General features: G+C 45.6%; 1 protein-coding gene across 12 annotated transcripts in view; it reads right to left on the bottom strand.

Annotated features, from left to right (window-relative positions):
* Positions 1-23289, bottom strand: part of Pde8b (phosphodiesterase 8B) — a 252310-nt gene that overhangs the window by 10279 nt on the left and 218742 nt on the right. For all 12 annotated transcript variants that reach the window (XM_063258386.1, XM_063258387.1, XM_063258377.1 and 9 more), the window contains 7 exons: positions 20075-20117; positions 16474-16551; positions 14617-14693; positions 13322-13486; positions 10813-10858; positions 10345-10480; positions 9233-9431 (listed from right to left, as the gene is read on the bottom strand). In XM_063258386.1, the coding sequence (XP_063114456.1) occupies positions 9233-9431; positions 10345-10480; positions 10813-10858; positions 13322-13486; positions 14617-14693; positions 16474-16551; positions 20075-20117 (744 nt within the window). The remainder of the gene's footprint in view (positions 1-9232; positions 9432-10344; positions 10481-10812; positions 10859-13321; positions 13487-14616; positions 14694-16473; positions 16552-20074; positions 20118-23289) is intronic.

Below are 23289 nucleotides of genomic sequence, written 5' to 3'. Positions count from 1 at the left end.
GCCTTGGCAACAGCACCTCTATTGCTCTAAGGGTGCACTGGACTTGTCTGAAAGCTCCGTTCCCCCAGAAAGCACCGAGTTTCAGTTGAAATCCTGGCCTCCCAAACCTAGGGAGCAACACTACATCTGTGTGATGAGGTCTCCAAGCACAGCAGGTGTGGCTCTTTCCAGAGCTCACTGCAGTGGCCAGCACCAGCCAGCAGGATGGTCCAGGGCTGCAGCTCAGGGAGGCCACCACAGCCTCTAAGCTCAGGACCTAGGGCTGCCCCTGCCCTTGCACCTGCCCAGGTGCCTCCTTCCATGGCTCTTCCTGCTCTGGTCCTCCAGCTGCTCTGGACCTCCCAGTCTGTCCCACCATGCTGGAAGTCTTGGGCCCACTTACTTTTCAATGATTTAGGGAGGCAGATTCGGGTGAGGTGTAGAAAGCACAGCGAACTGCACGGGAACTGCCTTTCCTTCCAGCTTCCCCCATTCACCTAGACTCCAGCACCACAGCACTGGCGCAAAGGGATGGACTGGCCATTCTTACAGTGGTAAGAAATGAGAGAAGATGATGAGCTCGCCATCGAGGAGAAGGGGAGTCAGCCATCTTCTCTGTGAGGAGTGGGGCAGGGAGAGAGGCTGGTTGCAAGAAACCCCCAAACCTGCCCCAGCAGAACTCCAAACCTTTGGACTACTGCTTCCCTGCATCCTTTCCCCCTTCTGTAGCCAGGAGAGAAACTCTAGGTCACACCAAGGGAGCTGGCCAGTGTGGGCTGCATTCTCGGGCAGCCTTGTCCCTCCAGAGTCACTTAGGCCCAGGGGATGTGAGGGAGGCTGGCCCCAGGCCACTCTGCCCACGGTGTGTCCTGGGAACCGTAGGGCGAGGCTGGGACACACTGAAGGGTTGCCAGCGCCTGGGCACACAGATTCTGCCGCATGCCCCAGGAGGCTGTACAAGAGTGATTTTGACAATGGGTTCCTTGGGCTGGGGGTGGAGTAAAAGCTCTAAATCTACACACACATGACAGGTCTGCCTCCCTCCGGAGGAGCCTGCTAGCCCCACACCCAAGGTTCCCCGTAGCCCCTGGTGGGCTGGGAGTGGTGAGTGCTTTATCCCTAGTCCTAACCCTGCTTCTAGGACTGTGCGTGAGCAATTCAACGAAACTCAGAGCACGCAACAGAAACCTGAGGAGAAGGTGAGGCTGGGAAGGCAGGCAGGGATGACAAATTCCCCAGTCCCAAGCATCCCCTCTGGTCCCTTTGTGTAGGAGCAGGGAAGGCTCACTCTTAAGACTGTGGCCAGGACCTCTGGTCTTGGTGCTAATGACCTGAGTGCTGTCCCCAGTGAGCAGTGGCAGTGAGAGTCCAGCCATGTGATGCCTCTTGCAGGGGAGATGAGGAGCTGCACCATGGCAGGGGGCAGCAGGGGTGTGGTTCCTCAAGAAAGGCCCCACAGGCATAGGTCACTGTGATTTTTTTTTTTTTTTGAAGGAAAAAGACAAAAATCTCTCCAAGCATCATACTTGGACCACACACTCTGCTTTCTCATGGATGGAAGTGAGCACTGGGTACGTCTGGCAAACTGAGAAGAAACAGGTTTCTCTCCAGTTCTGTGCCACTCCCGTGCCTTCTGCTGCCTCATTCTCCTCCTCATCCCTCACCACCCCCATCAGGAAAACCTCCCACCATCCCTGTACTGAGGCCTGAAACCAGGTCTTTGCACTGTTATGTTCCCAGCCCACTTTTTATTTTGAGACAGGATCTTTCTGATTGCCCAGGCTGGGCTTGAACTTGTGATCCTCAGCCACCACACCCACCCCCAGAAAACAATGTAAAGTTAGGCACTGGGATTGATGTGACTCCCCCAAGGGAAGCTTTACTTCTTGGTGTAGCAGAAGAGTTTGAAGGTGCTTGTGAGTGAGAGCCCTTGAAAAGGAAGGGGCCATGGCGTCTCCTGCTAGTTTCCCTTGGTGGTTGGCGCTGCCCTGCCAACAGCTCTTGTGTGAAACAGACAGCACTGAACACTGCATGAACACAAGATATGTGGTGTGGGGGATGAGGTGTCACTTTGTAGGCCCAACCCCCTCTAACCTGCAATTTACAATAGCCGCCCTGGTATGCGAGAAGGAGGTAGAACGGGAATGCCCGTTCTCAGTGAGCCCTCACCCTCTGGAATCCATACTGTGAGCTGGCTTTGTTTTGCAGAAGTCTTGAGGAAGTGGCTGGCCACCCTTTGTGACACTAACAGCAGACAAATTAACAACATTCTTGAGCTAATGAATTTCTTCCTGGGCTAGAGAAGTTGTGAGAACTGGTTGTGATTATTTACTTCACTTAGATAGTTTTAGAATAAACATTGTAGTCTGTCACGTTGTAGCTTGCCACAAAGAATGCCTTTTCACTACTTAATTATCTGGGCTCTGTGAATTGATCGGGTTTACTATATATGAATCCTAAAATAAAGATTGTGCGTACAGTGCAGTGCAGTGCAGTGTAACGCGGTGCAGACAGCAAAGGTGTCTCTCCTGTCTTTCTTTTCCAAGCGCTGTACCCCCCGTGTCCCGACAAGGCGTGCGTGTTTACCTTGCCCGGAGTTCAGAGTGCTCTAGACACTCACGACAAGTGGCGCCCGAATTCAGGGACTCCGAAGGTCGCTTAGGAAGGTAAGTATAATTTTATTACGGGGAAATGGGACAATCTGCTTCCTCTCCTTTCTTAAAAATTCTTAAACATTTATTATCTATATATGGCATATCGCTCAGGTCAGCTGACTTGGATATGTGTATTGATACAATTAAAGAATATAATCCTTGGTTTCCAGATGAAGGAACTTTGGATGTAGAAGTATGGAGGAAGGCAAGGGTTAGTATAGAAAGGGCTATGCAACAGGAGGAAAAGATTCCTTTACGTTTTTGGGCTATTTGGTCGGTTGTGTACTCTTTATTAAAAGCTATGGAAGATGAACATATTGTAGAAAATCTTCAACTAGAAATTAAGCCAGTTATTCAAGAATTGCCCCTCACAGAGGAGGAGCAGAATGTAGTTCAAAATGACGCTATCGCTTTAAGTAGTGAAAAGGCGTCCAAACCAAAAGTAAAATCCGCTACAGCCGACTCAGCTTTAGCTGCCGCAGCAATATCAAATTATGACAATCGCCCAATTTTACAGGCTATACAGCATTTAACACAAGAGGTGAAACAACTCTCCGTTAAGCAGAACCCGCCTGTAGTTCCCTCTGCACCTCCTCCATCTAACCCTAATTGGAGTAAAGCCAAGCTAGCTTTGGCTGATTTACCAAAATTAGGGGATTCTGATGAGAAAAAGCCTGCCTTTGCTTTCCCTGTAATCAGGCCTCAGCCAATAGATGGAGAGGCAGTTCCCCCTAGATGGGAAGCATTTAATATGGATGATTTAGCAAAATTAAAAAAGGCTGTAACCCTTTATGGCCCTCAGGCTCATTACACTAGAGAATTAATAACATCGGTAGCAGATCACTATGGTAATCTTGCTCCTTATGATTGGAAAGCCTTGGCCAAAATTCTTTTAAAGGAGCCAGAATATTTACAGTGGCACATGTGGTTTATGGAAGGTTGTGCGGAAAAGGCAAGACAAAATGCTGACGATCGAGATCCGAATATTAGACTCCTTTCTTATCCCATGCTCTCTGGTACAGGTTTCTTTGATACTGTTGAGCATCAGGCAGGAGCTCCAAGAGAGATTCATGCTCAATTAAAAGATATTGCTTTAAAAGCTTGGGATAAAATACGGCCTAAAGGATCAGAATATGGATCTTGGGCTAAAGTTCTGCAAGGAGCCAATGAACCGTATGTTGAGTTCGTTGCAAGACTTCAAAATGTTATAGAAAAAACAGTAGTGGGACAAGACTTACAAGAGCATCTCTTAAAAATGTTAGCTTTTGAAAATGCTAATGATGAATGCAAAAGGGCTTTAATTCCAATAAAAGATACTGGAACGATTGACAATTTTATAAAACAATGTAAAGATTTAAATTCAGAATCTAGGAAAATGCAACTGTTTGCTGAGACCATGGCAACCACGTGGACTAATTGGCATTCTAAAAAGAAACAGTCTTTAAAATGTTTTAATTGGTAATAGCACAGGATAAAATTCAAAAAAAAAGAAGTTAGTCATTATTTGGGATATATTCTTACTAGATAAAAGGTGATTCCACAAAAAATGTCTATTAGGAGAGATAAGTTATCCACTTTAAATGATTTTCAAAAATTATTAGGGGATATTAATTGGCTTCGTCCCACACTAGGTATTCCTACCCATGCATTACAGCATTTGTTTGCTACTCTACAGGGCTCTTCAGATCCATCCAGCCCTCGTTCTTTAACAGCAAAAGCCGAGCAAAAATTACAGTTTGTAGAACAACAAATTAAGGATGCATTTTTAATTAGGATTGATCCTAAATTGCCTCTAACTTTATATATTATTAATACTTTTCAATATCCCTCTGCAGTTTTAGGTCAAAATGCTATGCCAGTAGAATGGGTATTCACTAAAACTAAGCAATCTAAAAATGTTATGCCTTATATTGACATGATTGCAGCTTTAATTATGAATGGTAGAGCTCGTTCTATAACTTTGATAGGAGAAGATATAAACAATATAGTTATCCCTTTAACTAAGGAACAATGGGAATATTTGTTGTCAATTACTGAAACCTTACAAATTGCTTTAGCAGATTTCATGGGAACTTTTTCATATCATTTTCCTAAAAGTAAATTATGGGATTTTTTTAGACGTCAACAATTTGTGGTTAATACCTTATTAGCTGTACAGCCAATTCCACAAGCTTTGACTATATTTACAGATGGATCTAAAAATAAAGCTGTATATTGGACTCAAAAATCTTACTGGGTACGTCAGACAAATTTTAACTCTGTACAACAAAATGAACTTTTTGCTATATTACAAGTGTTTTTAGATTTTCATAACCAACCTATTAATATTATAGCCGATTCGGCCTATTCTGTTGGAGTAGTGACAAATATCTATTCAGCTGTGTTATATTCTAATAAGCCTGCTTTATTGTCTTTATTTCAAAATTTACAAATACATGTTCAAAAAAGAAATCATTCTTATTTTATTACTCATTTACGTTCTCATTCTCAGTTACCCGGACCATTAGTATCAGGTAACAATGCAGTGGATTCCTTAGTTATGTTCACCACACCCGTTGAAGAACATCAATTTAATCATGCAAATGCAGGACATTTGCATCTTAAATATAAGATACCTTTTACAAAAGCTAAACAAATTGTAAAAGCCTGCCCTATTTGTAGACCATTACATTTAAGAATTATTCCCGCAGGTGTCAACCCTCGAGGAACTCAACCTAATGAATTATGGCAAATGGATATTACACATGTACCTTCTTTTGGTCGGCTTTCTTATGTACATGTAGTTATTGATACCTATTCTTCATTTCTATGGGCTACTGCTCAACAGGGAGAATCCACTAAAAATGTTATTGTACATTTATTGGAGACTTTTGCAGTTATGGGAATTCCTTCTAAAATCAAAACAGATAATGGACCTGCTTATACTAGCAGAACATTTAAACAATTTTGTGATCTCCATAATATTATTCATATTACAGGGATTGAATATAACCCCCAGGGTCAAGCTATTGTTGAAAGAGCACATGGCACTCTTAAGTTGCAAATTAAAAAATTAAAAAGGAGGAGTCAGGAGGATATTCAGATACCAATACTGTTTAAATTGCAAAACAGTCCAAAAACATTACTGCATCAAGCATTGTTTATTTTAAATTTTCTCAATTTACCACAAGGTGAAATATTAACAAGAGCTGAAAAACATTTTGAACAGCAACAACAGCCTTTTGTGATTAATGAACCTATTTGGACTAAAACAGCTCCAGAGGCTGAATGGGAGAGGGGCACATTGCTCTATAGGGGGAAAGGTTTTGGTTATATCTCCACAGAAAATGAAATTCAGCAGTGGGTCCCTAGACGATGGATCAGGACCCGCGTCTCCAGATCCTGTTCACCAGCCCCGGAGACAACTCCCCAAGGAACCGGAACCGTGCCTTCAGAAGCGAGCGCGAAACCAGCTAGAAGCTGAGGATGCTGAGTTTGTTCCTATCGCAGCCATGGCCAGATTACAGCTAAGAAAATCCCGCCGCTCACAGCGACCAAATTTAAATCCCCTCCCTACATGGGGACAATTAAAGAAATTGACCATAGAAGGGCAACGGCTTGTCCTTCAAGCAGGAAAGCCTTTAAACCCTGAAAACTTGTTTTTAGCTTTATGTGCCTTGCTCACCGTTGCATCGGGGACTGAGGTACCTCCGCATTCGTACTGGGCATATATTCCAAACCCCCCTTTATTAGAACCTGTAAAATGGGGAACTAGTGATATTTTACTTTATACCACACCTAGAGAAATTTTGTCAGCACCGTGGGCTGATTTAACCCCCCACAATCAAGATGATGGGACACTATTCAATTTTACTTATTATGGTAATCAAAGGCCTATTTGCATTGGGGAACCGCCTTGCATCCCTCTGGGATGGCAGTATTGGATTCAACATGGAATAAAAGCAGGCAACAAAAGGACAAGGCTTCAAGCCTTGGCTGCTCAAACCTTTAATGTTACCTGGAGAAATTTAACAGCACCTGATACAAATACATTTCCTGTATGCCCTGAATTCACTTATAAAAATATTTCTTATAATCCCATAATTTGGCAACTATGTATGGGAAAATTTGCTAAAAATATTGATGGGTATATTATTTGGGGACCATTTGGAAAATTCGTTAATGGATGTGCTGAATGGAATGAGACAAGATGTAATCTCTCTGTTGTGTATAGTCTTCCAGATCCAAAGAAAATAACTGACGGAGCTCCTATATTTCAACAAAAGACGGCTCTCTTGTGGTGGGGAGATGGTGGAATCGCTAACCCTGCTGTTACAGCCGAAGAATACCCTCATCACCTTCAAAATCATATTTGGAAGATCCCAGCCGCTATGCAACCTGTAACCTTGTACAATGTTTCATATTCAGGGACTAGTCGATCTGTATCTACTACTTATAATTTTACTAGGTTTAAAATGTATAATATTACTGTTTGTGCACCTCTGCCTTATGTCTTTTTAGTGGGAACTTTTAATTTTACACATTTTTCTTGTACTTGTTTAAATTGTCAATTGTTTACATGCTTAAATAACACACTAAATTTCACTAAGCCTTATACAGTTATGCTGTTACAACAAAAAACTCATATTTGGTTGCCTGTAAATTTAACTCGACCTTGGTCTCAAGACCCGGTAATTTCTGTTACTACTGAATTTTTTAAACATCTGTTAAAACGTACAAAAAGATTTATTGGAATAGTGGTTGCTGTACTGTTAAGTCTGATAACTGTAGCCTCTCTAGCAGCAGTCTCAGGAGTAGCTTTACAAACCTCTTTGCAAGAAAAACATGTTGTCGAATTATGGCATGAGAATTCTCATGAACTTTGGTTAACTCAGTGGCAGATAAACGCCAGACTACAACAACAAATAGACCTCCTTAAACAAACAGTTGAATGGATGGGTAGAAAAATATTGGCTCTTCAGCATCAAGTGTTTTTAAAATGTGATTGGAATTCAACTACTTTCTGTATAACCCAACGACCTTATAATCAGACAGAACATGAATGGGAAATGATTAGAATGTATTTAAATGGAAACACCTCTGCCCAGGAGGAAATAGAATCTTTGCATAATCAAATTGACAAGGATTTTGCAAAGCAAAATGATGATGAATCTCTAGCACAATTCGCGCAATTGCTTGCTCAATCTTTGAAAGGATTAGATTCCAAAGGAATCTGGCAGAGCATTACCCACACTTTTAGTGGCATGGGACTTAGTTTAATTATAGTTCTCATTGCCATAGTTCTTGTGTATTTTTACTGCATAAGACGAAATGCTATTAATAACCTGATCTTATGGAAATTGTTGTTAAAAAATAAAAAGGAAGGAAGTGTGGGGGATGAGGTGTCACTTTGTAGGCCCAACCCCCTCTAACCTGCAATTTACAATAGCCGCCCTGGTATGCGAGAAGGAGGTAGAACGGGAATGCCCGTTCTCAGTGAGCCCTCACCCTCTGGAATCCATACTGTGAGCTGGCTTTGTTTTGCAGAAGTCTTGAGGAAGTGGCTGGCCACCCTTTGTGACACTAACAGCAGACAAATTAACAACATTCTTGAGCTAATGAATTTCTTCCTGGGCTAGAGAAGTTGTGAGAACTGGTTGTGATTATTTACTTCACTTAGATAGTTTTAGAATAAACATTGTAGTCTGTCACGTTGTAGCTTGCCACAAAGAATGCCTTTTCACTACTTAATTATCTGGGCTCTGTGAATTGATCGGGTTTACTATATATGAATCCTAAAATAAAGATTGTGCGTACAGTGCAGTGCAGTGCAGTGTAACGCGGTGCAGACAGCAAAGGTGTCTCTCCTGTCTTTCTTTTCCAAGCGCTGTACCCCCCGTGTCCCGACAAGGCGTGCGTGTTTACCTTGCCCGGAGTTCAGAGTGCTCTAGACACTCACGACAATGTGGGACTGTCATAGTTAGACACAGGTCAGTGGCACAGACACTGGCTCATGTCCACAGGAAGCATCACACTTGTCAGTGAGCAGGACTACACACATACATATAGCATTATTATCTGGATTATAACATACCAGTAGCCAAATCCTGCAACTGAAACTTAGCCTTGAGGCCTACTAACCATGTGCAGAATTATTAACCCTTACATATCCAGTGATTCACCTTTGGAATGCCCATAACAATAAATCATAATAAAATTTTTTCTAAAGTTTTTGTTCCTTTCTAGGTAACATATATGAATTTTCTAGGTAACATATATGAATTTCATGCAAAATTTAAAAAATTGCAATCTTCAGCATAAATGGGTTGAGTTCTGTTATGCAAACCAATTTCACAAAGCTCCTGGCAAAGATTTGGAGCCAGGCTCAAGGATCAGCCATGCATACAAAGGAGGCTCTATGCTAGCAAAAATTAGTATTTTGAGCATTTGAAGGACAAGACAAAGGCCAGTCTTTTTAACACTGAAATGACCAATTTGGTAGCCAACAAACTAGTGTTAAATTAGTTGCAAGACAGCCACTGGCCTAATGTACTTAACAACACTGAGTACCTGAACCTCCAATCCAGGCGGGCAGCTGGATCACAGTATCGAAACCCTACCTTGACTCTTTCCTTTCCAAGAAAGAAAGCTGTGGCGTGCAGCACATCGGCAGCATGGGTAGAGTTGTGGTAGGCATTGGAGGAGTGGTAGTTGGCTTCCATCACTTGGAGCCAGGCCCGAAGAGTAGCTTCAGAGCAGTTTAAAAATTCACATACTCCAAACCGGGAGAAGACCTTTAAGCCCAAGTAAACCAGTGGCCTGCAAAAGAGGAAAACCAACCCAGGCTCACTGCATTCACAGCCAGAAACTTTCCTTGGCTGTGGGGAATGGAGGCATTGTCCTGATTATGTCACCTACACAGGGGCTTCAGAATGCCTCTTTCCCATATCGGTAGGATGTACCCATCTCCCCAGTAACCTCTCAGCATAAGAGCCACGTCGTTTCTGGGTTACTTGTAAGTCACAGACCATAGTGGCTCTGACTGCCAAGAAAGGTCCATGGCAGTCCCTCTCTACCTCCACTTTCACATAAGCCCTGAGATTGCTTCTCACCTCCTGAGTTGGAGGACAAAGAATGGGGTGCATGGCCTCAGTAAAGTCACAGCATTTAGAATCATGTTACTCATTAAGTTATTCATATCTCACAGAGTAACAACCCCTGGGGTGCAAAAGAGATCCTCTGGTTCTCTAACATTTCATCTGAAAAAGGGAGTCAAAAAAAGGCTATTGTGTTCTTAAAGTACTTTTCTGCCTTTCTTTCTTTCTTTCTTTCTTTCTTTCTTTCTTTCTTTCTTTCTTTCTTTCTTTCTTTCTTTCTTTTTTAATTTGGACAGAGTCTTGCTATGTTACCCAGGCAGGCTTTGGATTTCTGGACTCAAGTGATCCTGCTGCCTAACCTTAAGTAGCTGGGACTCCAGGTAGGACTGGTGCATCCTGCTGCAGGCTCATTTTGCAGAACTGAGCTTCAGCAAGTCCAGGGATGAGCACTCTTGTGTCACCAGCATGAAGCAGTGCGCCAGGCAGGTGTGAGGATCTGGGCTGCCCTGCTACTTCTCACCCACACGTGCTCCCGCGGCATAGAGGAGCTCACACAGCACACATCTCTCTCTTGGTGGGAAGGCCTTAAATGCAGACACTGGTCCTCCCAGTCTGTGGCCAGCAGTGTCACGTACCTTTTATGTGTGACTGCTTCCAACTCGAAGATGTTGAAGTCCCAGCTTTCCTCATTATCAAGCAGCTGGGTGATACATGGGGGGACATCATTGATGGTGACAGGCATCGAGAGGTGACCGTGACTCTGGTGCACATCTGAGCAAACACATGCGGTGGGAACCTGGTTACCTGTGGGGTCTTGGTGTCACTGAGTACCTACCATCATCTTTATGGCTGCCACTATGAAAACAAGTCTCAAACTTCCTCAAGAAGGGAGATTTTCACATCAAGGGTCTTCTCATACACTATGAAACCTCAAGATGCCCAAAGGTTAAAAAAAATCCAGCTTAGCTATGTGTTTATGTGTACAGAGATTTACAAGGCTTATTTCAACTGCTCAGATAAGTAATTTAAATTAGGAGCTACACACAGCTGAATACAGTGGGAGACAGGCTGTCAGCAACAGGGACAGGTGACCAAGTACTTACTCTTCGTGAATACATACTCGTTTCCTGACAATCTTCTCAAACCATCCTGGAACAAAAAGACACGCGGTTAAAAGCCCGCTTTACGTCCTATCCTCCTGCTCTCAGCCCCTTTGTTAGCCAGAGATCAGAAAGAAGCCTAAACTCCCACTGAATGCCATGTCACACTATGGCCAACTTCAGCGCTAACTCTGCGTGCAGATGTAATCCAGGGCTCCACTCCTCCCACAGCTCCTGGTCCTGGGAGGTGAAGAACTGTCATACAGCCAATATGACTGCTCTCATGGCTCCCACACGTGTGGCCTGATTACCATGGCCCTTTCTCTTCTGCCATTCTCAAGCCATGAGAGTGAAGTCATGGAACTGATCCTGCATTGGATCCATGTAATTCTGATGTACCCGAGTACCTACTTAGGGACCCTGTTATTCATCTATTCTCAGGGACCACATTTGGGAGACAGTCTTTAAAAAATTTGTCAATTTAGTCAATTTTACCTGAGCAATTACACTTGTCATCTTACTGGTTGACCATAGATGTCCACCTCATCCCATCTCTGTCTCTCCTCATGCCCACCCTGCCTTGCGAGCTCCCATTTTTCCCCAACATGGACCTGCCTCACTTTGTGGTTTTGCTCTATAAAAATCCCTGGAAAAAGGCAGAGTCCTCAGCAACCCACTCAGGACCCCTCTGTCTCTCTCTCAGACAGAAAGTTACTCTCTCCCAATAAGTATGTTCTGCTCTTAAAAAAAAAAAATTAAAAGTTGGGCTCATTTTTCATTTGTATCCAAATGAATGTTTTTTAACTACATTTTTTTTTTTTTTGGTTATTCATTTTGAGGCATGAGCACTGCTGCTACCTTTGTAGAGAAAAGGATCTGAAGACTCTGGAGAGGTAGTGAGAGTGAACAGAAGGTGGTATTCTATTTCCTGGCTCTTGGACTTGAGCCAGTCCACAGATGCTCTTGAATCTGTTTCCTTGCCTCTTTTATCACTGACCTCATTATTTAGGTCTTTGTTTAAAAGTCACTGGGGTTTGCCTGCCAGCCCCTAGAAGCGTGAGCTACGGTTTAAAGCAGTATCAACCAGTGAAGGACTACCCTGATGTCTTGGATTTTTCACGCCCAGAGTTTAGTCTTTAAAGAGAGATAAGTGATTAGCAAGCACAACCAAGCAGCTGTCCTGCTTCTAAGGCAAGCATGGGAAAGTCCCTCGCTTTTATTCCTCTGCTTCTTAAAGCCAAGCGTGAATGAGAGGGAAGCCTGAGCTGGCTCCTGGTGTTATCCAGACAGGAAACCTTGGCAGGTGTGGCGACAGACAACTTGCACCCGGACCACATTTGCGGGTATGCACTGGCAGCCTGCATGCTAACCCTTCCCTGTCCTCTCCTGAGGCTGAAGTCTACACTGCATCAGCATGTGGCAACCAAGGCCAACCCAGGGCAGGGAAGGGACAGAAAGCCTTCCAGGCAGGGCTGGATGGAAACTGTCAGCTAAAACTCCTGGAGATAACTCTCAGGCTTGTTCCTCTCCTAAGGAATCCTTTCGGTTTCAGCTTCCACTGAGGAGCCCCAATGAATAATGCAGATTTTCTTCCTTCACCTCTCTTGCTGATAGAAGTAACTAAAGTGGAACAGACCTCAGCCAAACAAGAGAGCAGGCTGAGTCCTCAAGGGCCTCATGGCATGCCCTGGAGTGCTGAGGGGATTCCGGGGGGGGGGGTCCCTCCCACCTCCCACCTTCCCTATGGAGCCAGGGGGGTTCCCTCCCACCTCCCACCATCCCTATGGAGCCAGGACCACTCAGTTCTGTGCCATCTGATGACAGATGTAAAGATTTCAAGACAAGATTCCCCGGCTTAGTTTGGGAGCTGCTGTGGTGTAAGCCCAAAGCCTTTAATCACACATATATGCCTCGGTTTCCTCATGGATTCAGTCTGGGGCCGCCCCTGGATGCTAAAATCTGAGAGGACACAGCTCCTCAGTCATCAGAACATCAGGTGCAGTGTAAATGCCATGGAATATACATTGCTGCATTGGTTAGGGAACAACTGGAAGACTGTGTGCTCAGCAGACACAGAGGACTATTTTTTCAGGTTCTCAGTTTGTGGTTGGCTGAATTCAAGATGAGGAACCTGGGAATGCAGAGGTCAGCTGAAGCCCCAGGAAGCACAGTTGTGACCCTCAGTCCAAGGCTACCATCCCAAGTAAGTGGAAGCAGCAGGAGACAAGGCGTGCATAGCCCTGTTCTGCATTCATGGCCCTCAGTCGCCTGCTGATTTTTTTCCTTACTGTAAGAGGACCCAACTGTGGTCAGCCTGCCGTGTGGACAGTCAACGAGACGCACTGAGCTGCTGTCCATGGCACACAGGAATGGGCAGCCACAGCTGGCCATCAGTACTGTTGCTTGCCTACACTGCAGTACTCCACAGCTGCAAGGAAACTCCGGGAGGTCGGAGGGACTCTAAGGGCCCTGAACCCAGTGGCCTGCGCTTCCTGGGCAGCTCTGCACTCACAGTCATTAGGCCTCCAACCAGGTCACTGGTGTGCGGGTCTTCATCTTTGGCTCCCAGCTGAGGAGAGTAGAGTTCCGTGGTCCGTAAAATCTCCAGAACTCTGTCCAAGGCTTCTGCCACTGTGACTGGGCTATTTTCCTGGGCTGCATTGATTATATTTATGACCTAAAGAAAAGAGAAGAAGCAAAGCAGAGGGCAGTAGGCTCTGCTTGTGCCTGGCATTCAGTAAAAAATGAGTGAGGACACCGTATTGTCCCAGGGCAGTGCCTCTGCTGAAGCACTGCGCTGCCCCACGTCCTCCCCTCAGGACCAGACTGTCACCTCAGGCTCCTCAGAGCTCGGCGTGGGCCTCTCTCACTCCATGGCCCTTCAGAAATGACCTTTCCTTTCCATGTCTGGATGCTCATGTCCCCCCAGCCCCAGGACTCAGCCCCTGCCCTGGTCCCTTGGCTACAGAACTGCAGGTCTGCCTGCCTGCCTGATGCAGCTACTGAACACCTGCACAGCTGAACGTGACCTCGAGGTTCTTGTTCCTCTTCCCTCCAAGAAAGCAGAGACACACAAAGGCTTTCTCCTCTGGCTCCCGCCCTGTGGACAGAAGCCCTGGGCAGCCTTGGGCCTTCGCACTGTCCTCTCTTGGCCCTGACAGCCCCTCTAAGCCCCTCTGATGTTGGACTAACATTTCTTACCCATCCAGTTCTCTCTGCGCCCTCGGCCGCAGGTCTAGGCTCAGCTGCCACAGATTCTAGCCAGGAATTTGCGTGAAACCTCTAACCAGCTTGTTCTCTTCTCTTTTGCTATTCAGATCCAACCCCCACATACCCTCTGGAGTCCTGGCCAGTCACACGCCTGATCGCATCCACCCTACTATGAACCCCTGCAGGCCTTCTGTTGCATTCAACAGTTCCGGCCCCATTACGGCTCCACAGACAGAGCAGCCCAGCCGGTGCCACACCTGCACCTCGTATGCTCCCCGGCTGCCAAGCTCCAGCTCCTGACTTCCTTCCAGGAACCTTGGCTCCACTTCTGCACTCTCTCCTCAGAGTCCCGGGCCCTTGCTTCACAGACTTCCTGCACAGAGCAGCCTCCCCTGGGCCTCGCCCCCCTCTCTTTTCCTCAGAGAGCCCTAAGGTTCTCCTTCCCAGCACTTCCTCTTATTTACAACTACACACTTAATGTGTGCTTAGCACCTGTTTCTCCCACTAGCTGGTGTGCTCCAGAGAGCTCTCTGTCTCTAGCCCGGAGCCTGGGGTTGGGGACCCTGACTGTGGAATGAGATGGCAGCAGCCACTCACCTTCGTGATGGGCGCCTCGATGGTCATGGAGTGGATCCTCGCCATGGATGGGTAGCGACGGTTCTGCAGGCTAGGGGCTGGAGAGAAGTTGAGAGAGATGTGTCCCATTCTGGTGGTTCAGCCTAATGCTGCTAGGAAGTCTCTGCACGGACCTGGGGACAGGATTCTCCCAGGACTGATACCCACCCCCACCCCCACCCCCAAATCAAGAAATTCACCTGCCTTTTATTCCCAGCTGCGACCTGCCCGTGTGTAGAGAGGTGGTCTGGCAAGGCACTCGGGTGACAAGTGGACTGGGAACTTCAGAGGCTGGTGGGTCCCAGTTCCCCTTTCCCACAGGTCCCTAAAGCCCATGGACAGTTCCAGTCCTTCCACCCCAAAGCTGGGCTATGGGGCAGGTTAAGAGTGCAGTGTGGCAGGGAGGTGAGGTTCATGTCACGGTGCAGGGCAGAAGGGGAGCCGCCCTTCAAGTGGACTGGGGCAGCGTCACCTCTAGGTTTGTAACACAAGAGCACATGGTGGGCCTGGCTCTAATTGGCAGAAAGTTTAGCCTAAAAATTACTACATACGTGAAAAAGTAATCCTCATGGATGGTTTAAGTGGGGAAGGTGGAGGCCCTCACTGAAAAGCACTGTTCCCATCCTCTCTCCAGGCAGGCAGGAGAGACAGCTGCATCTTAAGAGACAGCAGTGGGAGTGGCCCGCTCCTGTCATGTGGCTGCCACCACAGTCTGGTCTGTGTGCTGCCTGTCACTGGGACCGGCTCTAGCTGCCTTCCCAAGTGAGCTGGCCCAACCCTCACGCCAGTGTGTGTGCTTGCTGTTTGTGCCCTCGCCCTCAAACTGTGCCAGCCCACCTACCTCACTCTCTGAGTTGTGCCCCTATCTTGAGACTTTAGCTCCTTGCCTTGTTCTCAGGCTTCGGACCGTGACTGGAGGCCTTCCAGACCTCTCCAGTCCTTTGAAATACTGCCCTGGGGCCTCCTTTCTGTCACAGACACTGTCTCCTCCTGCGCCTGCACAGCCTAGCCTTCCAGTTGCCAGGCACAAACCAAATGTGGGCTGAGGAGTCCTTGCCTAACACAGTAAGGCTCTGAGCTCCACTCCAGCACCACAGGATGCAGCAGAAAGCCCCGAATGCACCAGTGCAGTCCGACTGGCCCTCTCAGCTCTGGGGCTCCGGCTCTCTGCCCCACTTTCTCCTGATGCCTCCTGCCCTTAGCTCACGGGACTCTACTCACCTGGCTTGCCAGCCTTCTGCCCTGGCTTTGGCTCCACCTCAGGACTCCCCAGCCCCCACCTCCTGCCCCTTCAACGTCCCAGGTATTGCCAATAAAACGCAACCCACCACCTTCCCTTTCCCGGGCCCCCATCCCAGCCATGCCTGAAGACCCTCTTATTTCTGTAAAGATCAAAGTTTCCCAGGCACTGTAAAGTACCATTTCAGAATTGCCTTCCACTTTTCCAGCTCCCCACAAATCCAACTGGTTACTTGGACCTGGGTCACTGAACTCATGATTTGCCATTTTTATGATGATAAGGGAAGGGAAATTAAGTGGGTGTACCAGGTACAGTGACAAATGGCTGTGCACTGGTTGGGGACACTGGACACCTAGCCTTGAGCGTGGCCACATGGAGACTGCTCAGTGGCCATGAAACAGAAGGCCTGGGACCCTTCCTGGAGAAGCTGAGGACTGCAGAGGGCGCAGAACCTTTCAACAATTCGGACCCTTTCAGTTTACTGGTGGTGGGCAATCCTAACAACTCTCCTTGGAGTCTATCCGCTGACCAAGTCTTGAACAAATGCCTGTCATTTTCTATATTTTCAAAGGGTCAAAGAAATCAGAAGTGCTTCTCACCATCACTACTTCTTGACGATATGGACTTCACATCGATGGACTCTTTTCTCCTGTTCTTGTGTCGGATGGAATGGAGCTCTGGGGTGTATCAGAAACAGGAGGGTGGTTAGCTGGCAACATATTACATACTTTTCTCTTCTTCTTTGAAGGAAATGGTTACTTTTTAAGCACCAAAAAATAATTTTAAGAAGTACTAAGCAGAGTTACAGTCCTATTAGTAGGAAAACGCTGCCTTCCTGTGTTTCTTGAACCATGCTGCATCATGGGAATGGAGCTTACCATCAAAGGTGATTTCCTCCAGGAGTCCAGTATCATCCTGAGTAAACACTAACCTCTGTGGGGGTTCAATATACTCAGCTGGAAGGGGAAGACTTGTGGGAATATCAGAGGCAACCAAACACCAGGGACACCCACAGATATTTTGTATCATTTGAGAAACATTCAGACGAGTTTGGAGTCGCTCTGCAAGTTAGACTCTAGATGGTCTCTTGGTTCCCTAAGGGTGCATTTTCCCTAATGGGCCCAGAGACAGGAGCAGTTTCATAGCACAAACAATTTCCAAAGGCTAAGCTCTCACTTTTGTCCTTATTTTGTAAGGAGGGACAAGAAAGCATTTTAAAGTGCTGCAGAAATATTTGCAGACTTTGAACTTAACATTGCAAAAACTCATCCCCAGTGAGCACCACAGCATACACCTGCTGCAGCAGCAGAGGTGGCTTCGGGAACACATATCCCCAGGCCTTGTCCTTGGGTGCAGGACTTATGAGGAGCAACGGCCTCAGGGCAGTGTCTGCCCTGCAGGAAGCAGGTAGTGTGTAGAGTACCACTGAGCTAGCGTGATCACATCCACATGGCATCAGCTGCAGATGGAGCACACCCATGCATGTGGTTCGTATCTTACACACACACACACACACACACACACACACACACACACACTGATGCTATCTTATGGCTTCACTATTTGCTATTTCCACTTCAAAATATCCCTTAAGACACTTTTTAGTGTACTTTTTAAAACCATGTTAATATCTTAAGAATTCTGATTTAGTAAGAAAATGGTTAAGTCAATAACTAAACCTGAATTATACTTGTATAGCAGAAAGTAAAGGAAGAGCTGTAATAAAGTTAATCTGAACACCACAGCCACATAGCCTTGTCTTAATACCAAACTATTTACTACTCATCTCCCAGACCTTGCCTTAATTTTCCTATCCCTGGATGCAAGTTTCTGTATTTCTTTATCAAGAGCTCTAGAGACAGCAGTGATTGAAGGGACTCTCCCCAGGTTCTATGGTAGCTTTCAAACACTGAGAAACTGATTTGCTTTACATAAGACACTTGTTTTTAGCCTATGCAGAGGCTTAATGATCATGTATATTCCTAACATTTATTTATCAAATAATAAACTAGACATTAGTCTTCAATATTTAAAAAATTAAAAAATGTAGATTTTAAATAAAGCTAAAAGTAGAGAGGTTAGTTTCAAGGCTGTGACCCAGGCTGTTGATTGGATTCTAAATCATTTAGTGGAATTTATTCAAAGATAGAGAATATGTACTCTTCTTAATTTTGCCTCAGAACTAAGAGAACTTACAGCAATTGAAATGATCGAAATTTTGGAGTTCTTCCATAAAGGCTAAAGCAAGGACATTTAAATCAATTCATTATTTATTCTTGACAGATGTCTGTAGAATAAATTAAAAATTTTAAATCAGAAAAAGGAGAAAGGAGTTTTTGTTTTTTGCTTTTTGTACTGGGACACAAACTCAGGACCTCATGCTTACCAGGCAGTTGCTTGTGATGCTGAGCCATGTCCCCTGCCCAATCCTGTTTTTTATCTTTCTCTTTCTCTGTCCAGGCACCTACTATGTGCTAGGCATCACACCACTGTGTCACCAGCTTAGCTCCGGGGAGGGTCCTTGGAGATCCGAGCAGCTTGGAGAAGGAGGCACCTGCCCTCGCCTTTACCTCGGTGCTCAGCTCGGTGCCGCACCTTCTCTGTAGGATCAGCCACGCAGATCACCAGTCCTTAGGGCAGCCCGGCTGTGCAGTCACAGGGGTCTACCCCATAGCAGCCGCTGCAGCACTGACCTTGAACACTTGTTATCCACACTAACACCAGCGAGGTACACCTGTGCCAAAACCTCGCTGCCTGGGGCCCTGACCATCGCTGCCACCCTTGACCTGCAGCACAGCACAGCACAGCCTTCTGGGCTTCATTTTCCCTATCGCCATATACTTTAAATATAATAATTACTTCATTTAAGAATTACCACACTTCTGTTTGCAGTCTTGCTGTTTGAATTCCCACTTTATATGCTCCACTTTTGTATCTTGAACAACTATTTGCAAAAGGACAGTATGTAAACATCAACTATTGATTTCTTACTGTTTATTTTTTCTCTGAATATATGTCTTATTTCTATCCATTTTGTTTTTAGTATTTTTTAAATAAAATTTTTAAAAAATTATCACAGTTCTAAAAGCTACAAAGTGTGTCTACATTTTACTAATAAGGAGTCTACACTTGGAGACATTATATAAGTAATCCAAAGTCAAAGAGCTAAAAAGCGGTGGTGGAAATGCCAAGACTCCATGCTCTGCACCTATTGACAGGCAATTCTGGGTACTCTAATGGGTACAAAAGGCTCATACTTTTAGGTTCACAGAAGTACATTAAAGTTGTTAAAGTAATACCTTCATGCTAAGTATGTAAGAAACTAAAATATCTGTAGGACAGATTGTGTACCTGGATGGGTAATGCTATGTCACTCAGGGTTGTTCTGACCTAGAATGTTTTCAGGAAAAGTGAGGAAAGATATCACACTGGCAAACACCAGCTACTGCTAGGTATTACATCCACTGTCTTCCCTAGTGCTCGTTAATGAGATGAGCACTGTTAATTCATTTTATAAATGGAGACAATGAAGGGCAGAAAGAATGAATGAATCTTTCCGAGCAGGCTAAATATGGTCATTTTAGAGTCAGGGAGATGGACTAAATAGTTAGCTCAGGTTTTGATTTCAGGCACCAACAAGGCACAGAATGGCTGTTTGTAATCCTTACAAGATGGAGAATAGTAAATCTGTAGTAATAGACTTATTTCTTTCCTTTAATGGTCAGATAATTCTTGGGCTTTCCAGATGTTGAGGTCATCATGTCCAACTTTTCATTTATGGACAATGAATCCAATGGTCAGAAAGAGTCCTGCCCAAGGTCTGAGATGAGTGGGTGGGGGCTGAACAGGAACTCAGGGCCCTGCCTCCCAGAAAGACGCAACACAGCTGAGCCACCACCCTGTCCCTACCCAGCATCCCCCTAGACTTTGGGCCGCTCTCTTTGGGGTTTATCTGCTTCAAACAATCTCCAGCCAAGAAAAGAAATGAAGTTGAGGGAGGCACTCAATAAATAAGGTTGTCATGGATGTAAGAATTTGGGGGGGATTCCTACTTTCTCTCTGGCCCTCTGACCTTCTGATAGAAGATTCTGGCAATCCAGATACCAGGTCAAAGTCAATCTAAACTCCTTTAGAGCCACTGGTGGAGTTGAACCTACAACAGTCCCTCTGCACATCAGAGTTAAGTTGAAGCAGCCTCACCTGTCTGAGAACTGTCTCCGGAATCACGATGAATCTTGTGCATCTGAAGTTGTTCAGAGATTTGGTAAAAAAAGAGAGAGATTTTAAAATATGACATTTGCTACATTTCTCAAACAAGTTAGTTAAGAATCTCTGAGGACTGCAAGAAAGCAAGAAGTTGCACAGAAAGCAGAGCAGATGAGAGATGACCAGGACGTGATAGGATAGAGAGGCTCCCTTTTACTCTCAGAACTCCAAGCTGTGAGCTGAGAGGTGGAAGTACCTCAGGGACACACTTTCTAAGAAGCACGTCTGCGTGTCCTATAGAAATGCGGGAAGGCAAAAGTGATATTTAAAAGGCAGATCTACAGCCTGTTTGTGTTAGATGCGTTATAAAATTTTGCCGTGCTACAAAATAATCTGAATTGAAATCTAGGACTTTTAATCACCTCCCTACAAAGCTCTTTAAGTGCTCAATGATAGTCAATCTATAAAATGATTTTCACAGTGAGAGCTAAACTTATGATGCTGTTTTGCACCTAGTTCTTTCTCATTAGCAGATATTTCTGTGTGTTAATGACTTTTTGCTAACACACAAAATGAAGTCATCAAGAAAAAGCAATGTTTTTCTGGAGTTCTGAATTTCTTTCATTTTGTTCTATCTAATGATTGCAATGCTTCCCTATCCATCTACCAACTTCTTTCCATCCAGGGTTTAACCTGTTAAACCTCTGCAACTGTTCAACGAGTGGTAGGATTAATTTGGAGGTAGGTGAGCTCGGGAAGGGAGACCAGTATGGCTTGGGAGCAACACGGGTGAGGCCCAGAAACCTATGTCTATCAGCCTCAGACGAGATGTCCCAGCTTAGTAGAACCACTCCAAGCAGCTCACAGAACAGAAGGGCTCAAGTGAGGCTTTCCACCAGCTCTGCTACACAGTTCCCTCTCATAATTACAGAAAGCTACAGGATCCACTGGCGTGATGCCTTGGTCAGGATGTCACTGTGCGTCTCTGACTCAGTTGTCCCATGATTATGGCACTTTTTGCTACGAAGCAACTAAACTCAGTGTGAACTTTTATATGGTACCCAAGAAATGAAAGTTTTGTTTTGTATTTGCAACTGGCTCTACTCAAAAGCAAGTGATCTGTTACATGCTTAGCTTTGCTCTCTGAATGAAAATACAACCTCTTCTTTAGGAGAAAAGGCCCACAGCTTCCCACAAAAAGCCCCTTTGCTTATCCTTCCCAGCCCATGGGAACAGCTGGCTGAGCACAGCCCCACACTGGCCCCGCAGGTGCAACCCTTTCTCTGAGGTGAGAATGCATTTTAGCTACCTGAGGGGCAGAGAGGGCACTAGGAGGGGTGGGAGCCACAGTTCCATCAACCAAGGTGGCTTTTGTCCTCTTTTTCCACACGGCGCTGCATTTGGTACTTAGTAAGCTGAACATGTACCTCCACCCTGGCTCAAGGCCTCTGATAGACTCTGTGCCCACTGCCCACCCCAGAATGTGGACACTCCTAGCTTTATGACCAGAGACACTTTGGGATCCCTCAGTTTCTGCTGGCAGGGTCCTGCAAGGTGACTCATTCTGTGAGGTTCCTACCAAAGGCAGCACCTGTCACACCCGAGAAGCCACTGTTGTTTTTTGGTTTGGTTTGGTACCTGGAACCCAAACTATTCACAGAGTTACATCGTCAGCCTTTTGAAAATTTTGGGACAGGGTTTTGTTAAGTCAATTAGTTGCCCAGTCTGGGTCCAAACTTGTGATCCTTCTGCCTCAGTTTTCCAGAGTGATAGAAATATAGCTGTGAGCCACTACATCCAGCTCAGCAACGGGTTTTCAACCATAATCTCTCTGGTGAGTGATCTGTGCATCTCTCCCTCGTACCCCATCTCTCAACTAAAGATGCATGTGGATGACAAAATTCTCTCACAATAAGTGCCTTCTCCATGGAGCTCTAAGACCATCAGTTATTTATACCTGGGTGGAAATTATTCTATCAAAATTATTTTTGTCACCACACTCAGCAGAATGCACTGGGAACACAGATGCGGCTTGAGTTCTAAGGTGCAGGGGCTGTAGGACCATGGAGCAGGCACAGGGTTGAGCTCCACCCTGAGACAGCAGCCGCCCCTTCTATGGTTCCCAACTGCTCCCACTGCAAGCTAAGCATTGCAAAGTGGCCCTGCAGAAGAGGAAGGTGCACCATTCCCTGAGGGACAAGAAGGTCAAGGCCTGCATGGGTTCTGTGACTTGCCAGTGTCACACAGTAGAGCCCAGGACCAACTGAAGTCCTTCTAGCCCTAGGACCAACTGCTCTTTCTTCCACTGCTCTCTCTGGAAAGACCCAGGGCTGTCACAGGCCCTGGTTTGTTAACCTGGGGTCTAAGGAACTAAACCAGTTAAACAGAAGCATGTATTCACAGATGGACTTGCAGAAGAATGTTCAAGGCAGCCAAGAACTGGGAGCAGCCCAGGGGTTCTTGACCAGAAAAAGCTTAGGGGTTTGGGGGTGCAGACTGATGTGACAATGACTATGAACACAGCACAGATGCATTTCAAAAACATGAAATGAATACAAGCAGTGATGAAGCTCTGCCCAGCCTATGGTTACATAGCTCAGAGCAGTGGCTCCTCCTGTGCACAGGGACAGGTATGTGGCACTGGTGGACTTGTGCAGGGGCAAGTTTGCTATCTGGATGGCCTCACACTCATCGGGACTCAGTGGACTCAGTCTTTAAGACTTGCACATTAGCATGTTTTGCGTCTACCTTAAAACCTCTTAAACAAGTATTAAGCTCCTGTTAATGACACAGATGCTGCAGCAGCAAGGGATAGTGCAATGTTCCAATGTTAGTAACTCTGGACAGTTGCAAATCTACCAAAAAAAAAAAAAAATAGGAGGGTTGGCGTAGACACAGGTGGAAACTGGATCAAGTAAAACTGCAGAACGACAGAGGTGGGTACAGGGGAATTAACTTACATTCCTCCAGTTCTCCTATATGTTTACAACTTTTCACTAAGAAAGTATATGCATTCAGGTGAGTTATGGATGGATAGTTAAAACTGGAAGATTGAGGTGCCATTTCAAGATTTGTGATGTCAACAAGATGAAGGAAATCAAGACCAGCCTGAAACCCAGGAGCCTGGGCACAGCAGGTCGCCATTGTATGTCACACCAGAGGTGGGGAACTGTGTGCAGCAGCTGTTGGGCTAAGAAGCACAAACATCA

The sequence above is a fragment of the Cavia porcellus genome, unplaced genomic scaffold (genome assembly GCF_034190915.1).
Source record: "Cavia porcellus strain 051 isolate PalLab524CR breed Dunkin Hartley unplaced genomic scaffold, mCavPor4.1 scaffold_11, whole genome shotgun sequence".
Lineage (NCBI taxonomy): Eukaryota > Metazoa > Chordata > Mammalia > Rodentia > Caviidae > Cavia > Cavia porcellus.
The sequence above is the reverse complement of the archived record's forward strand: the minus strand, read 5'-3'. Positions and strand labels throughout refer to the sequence as shown.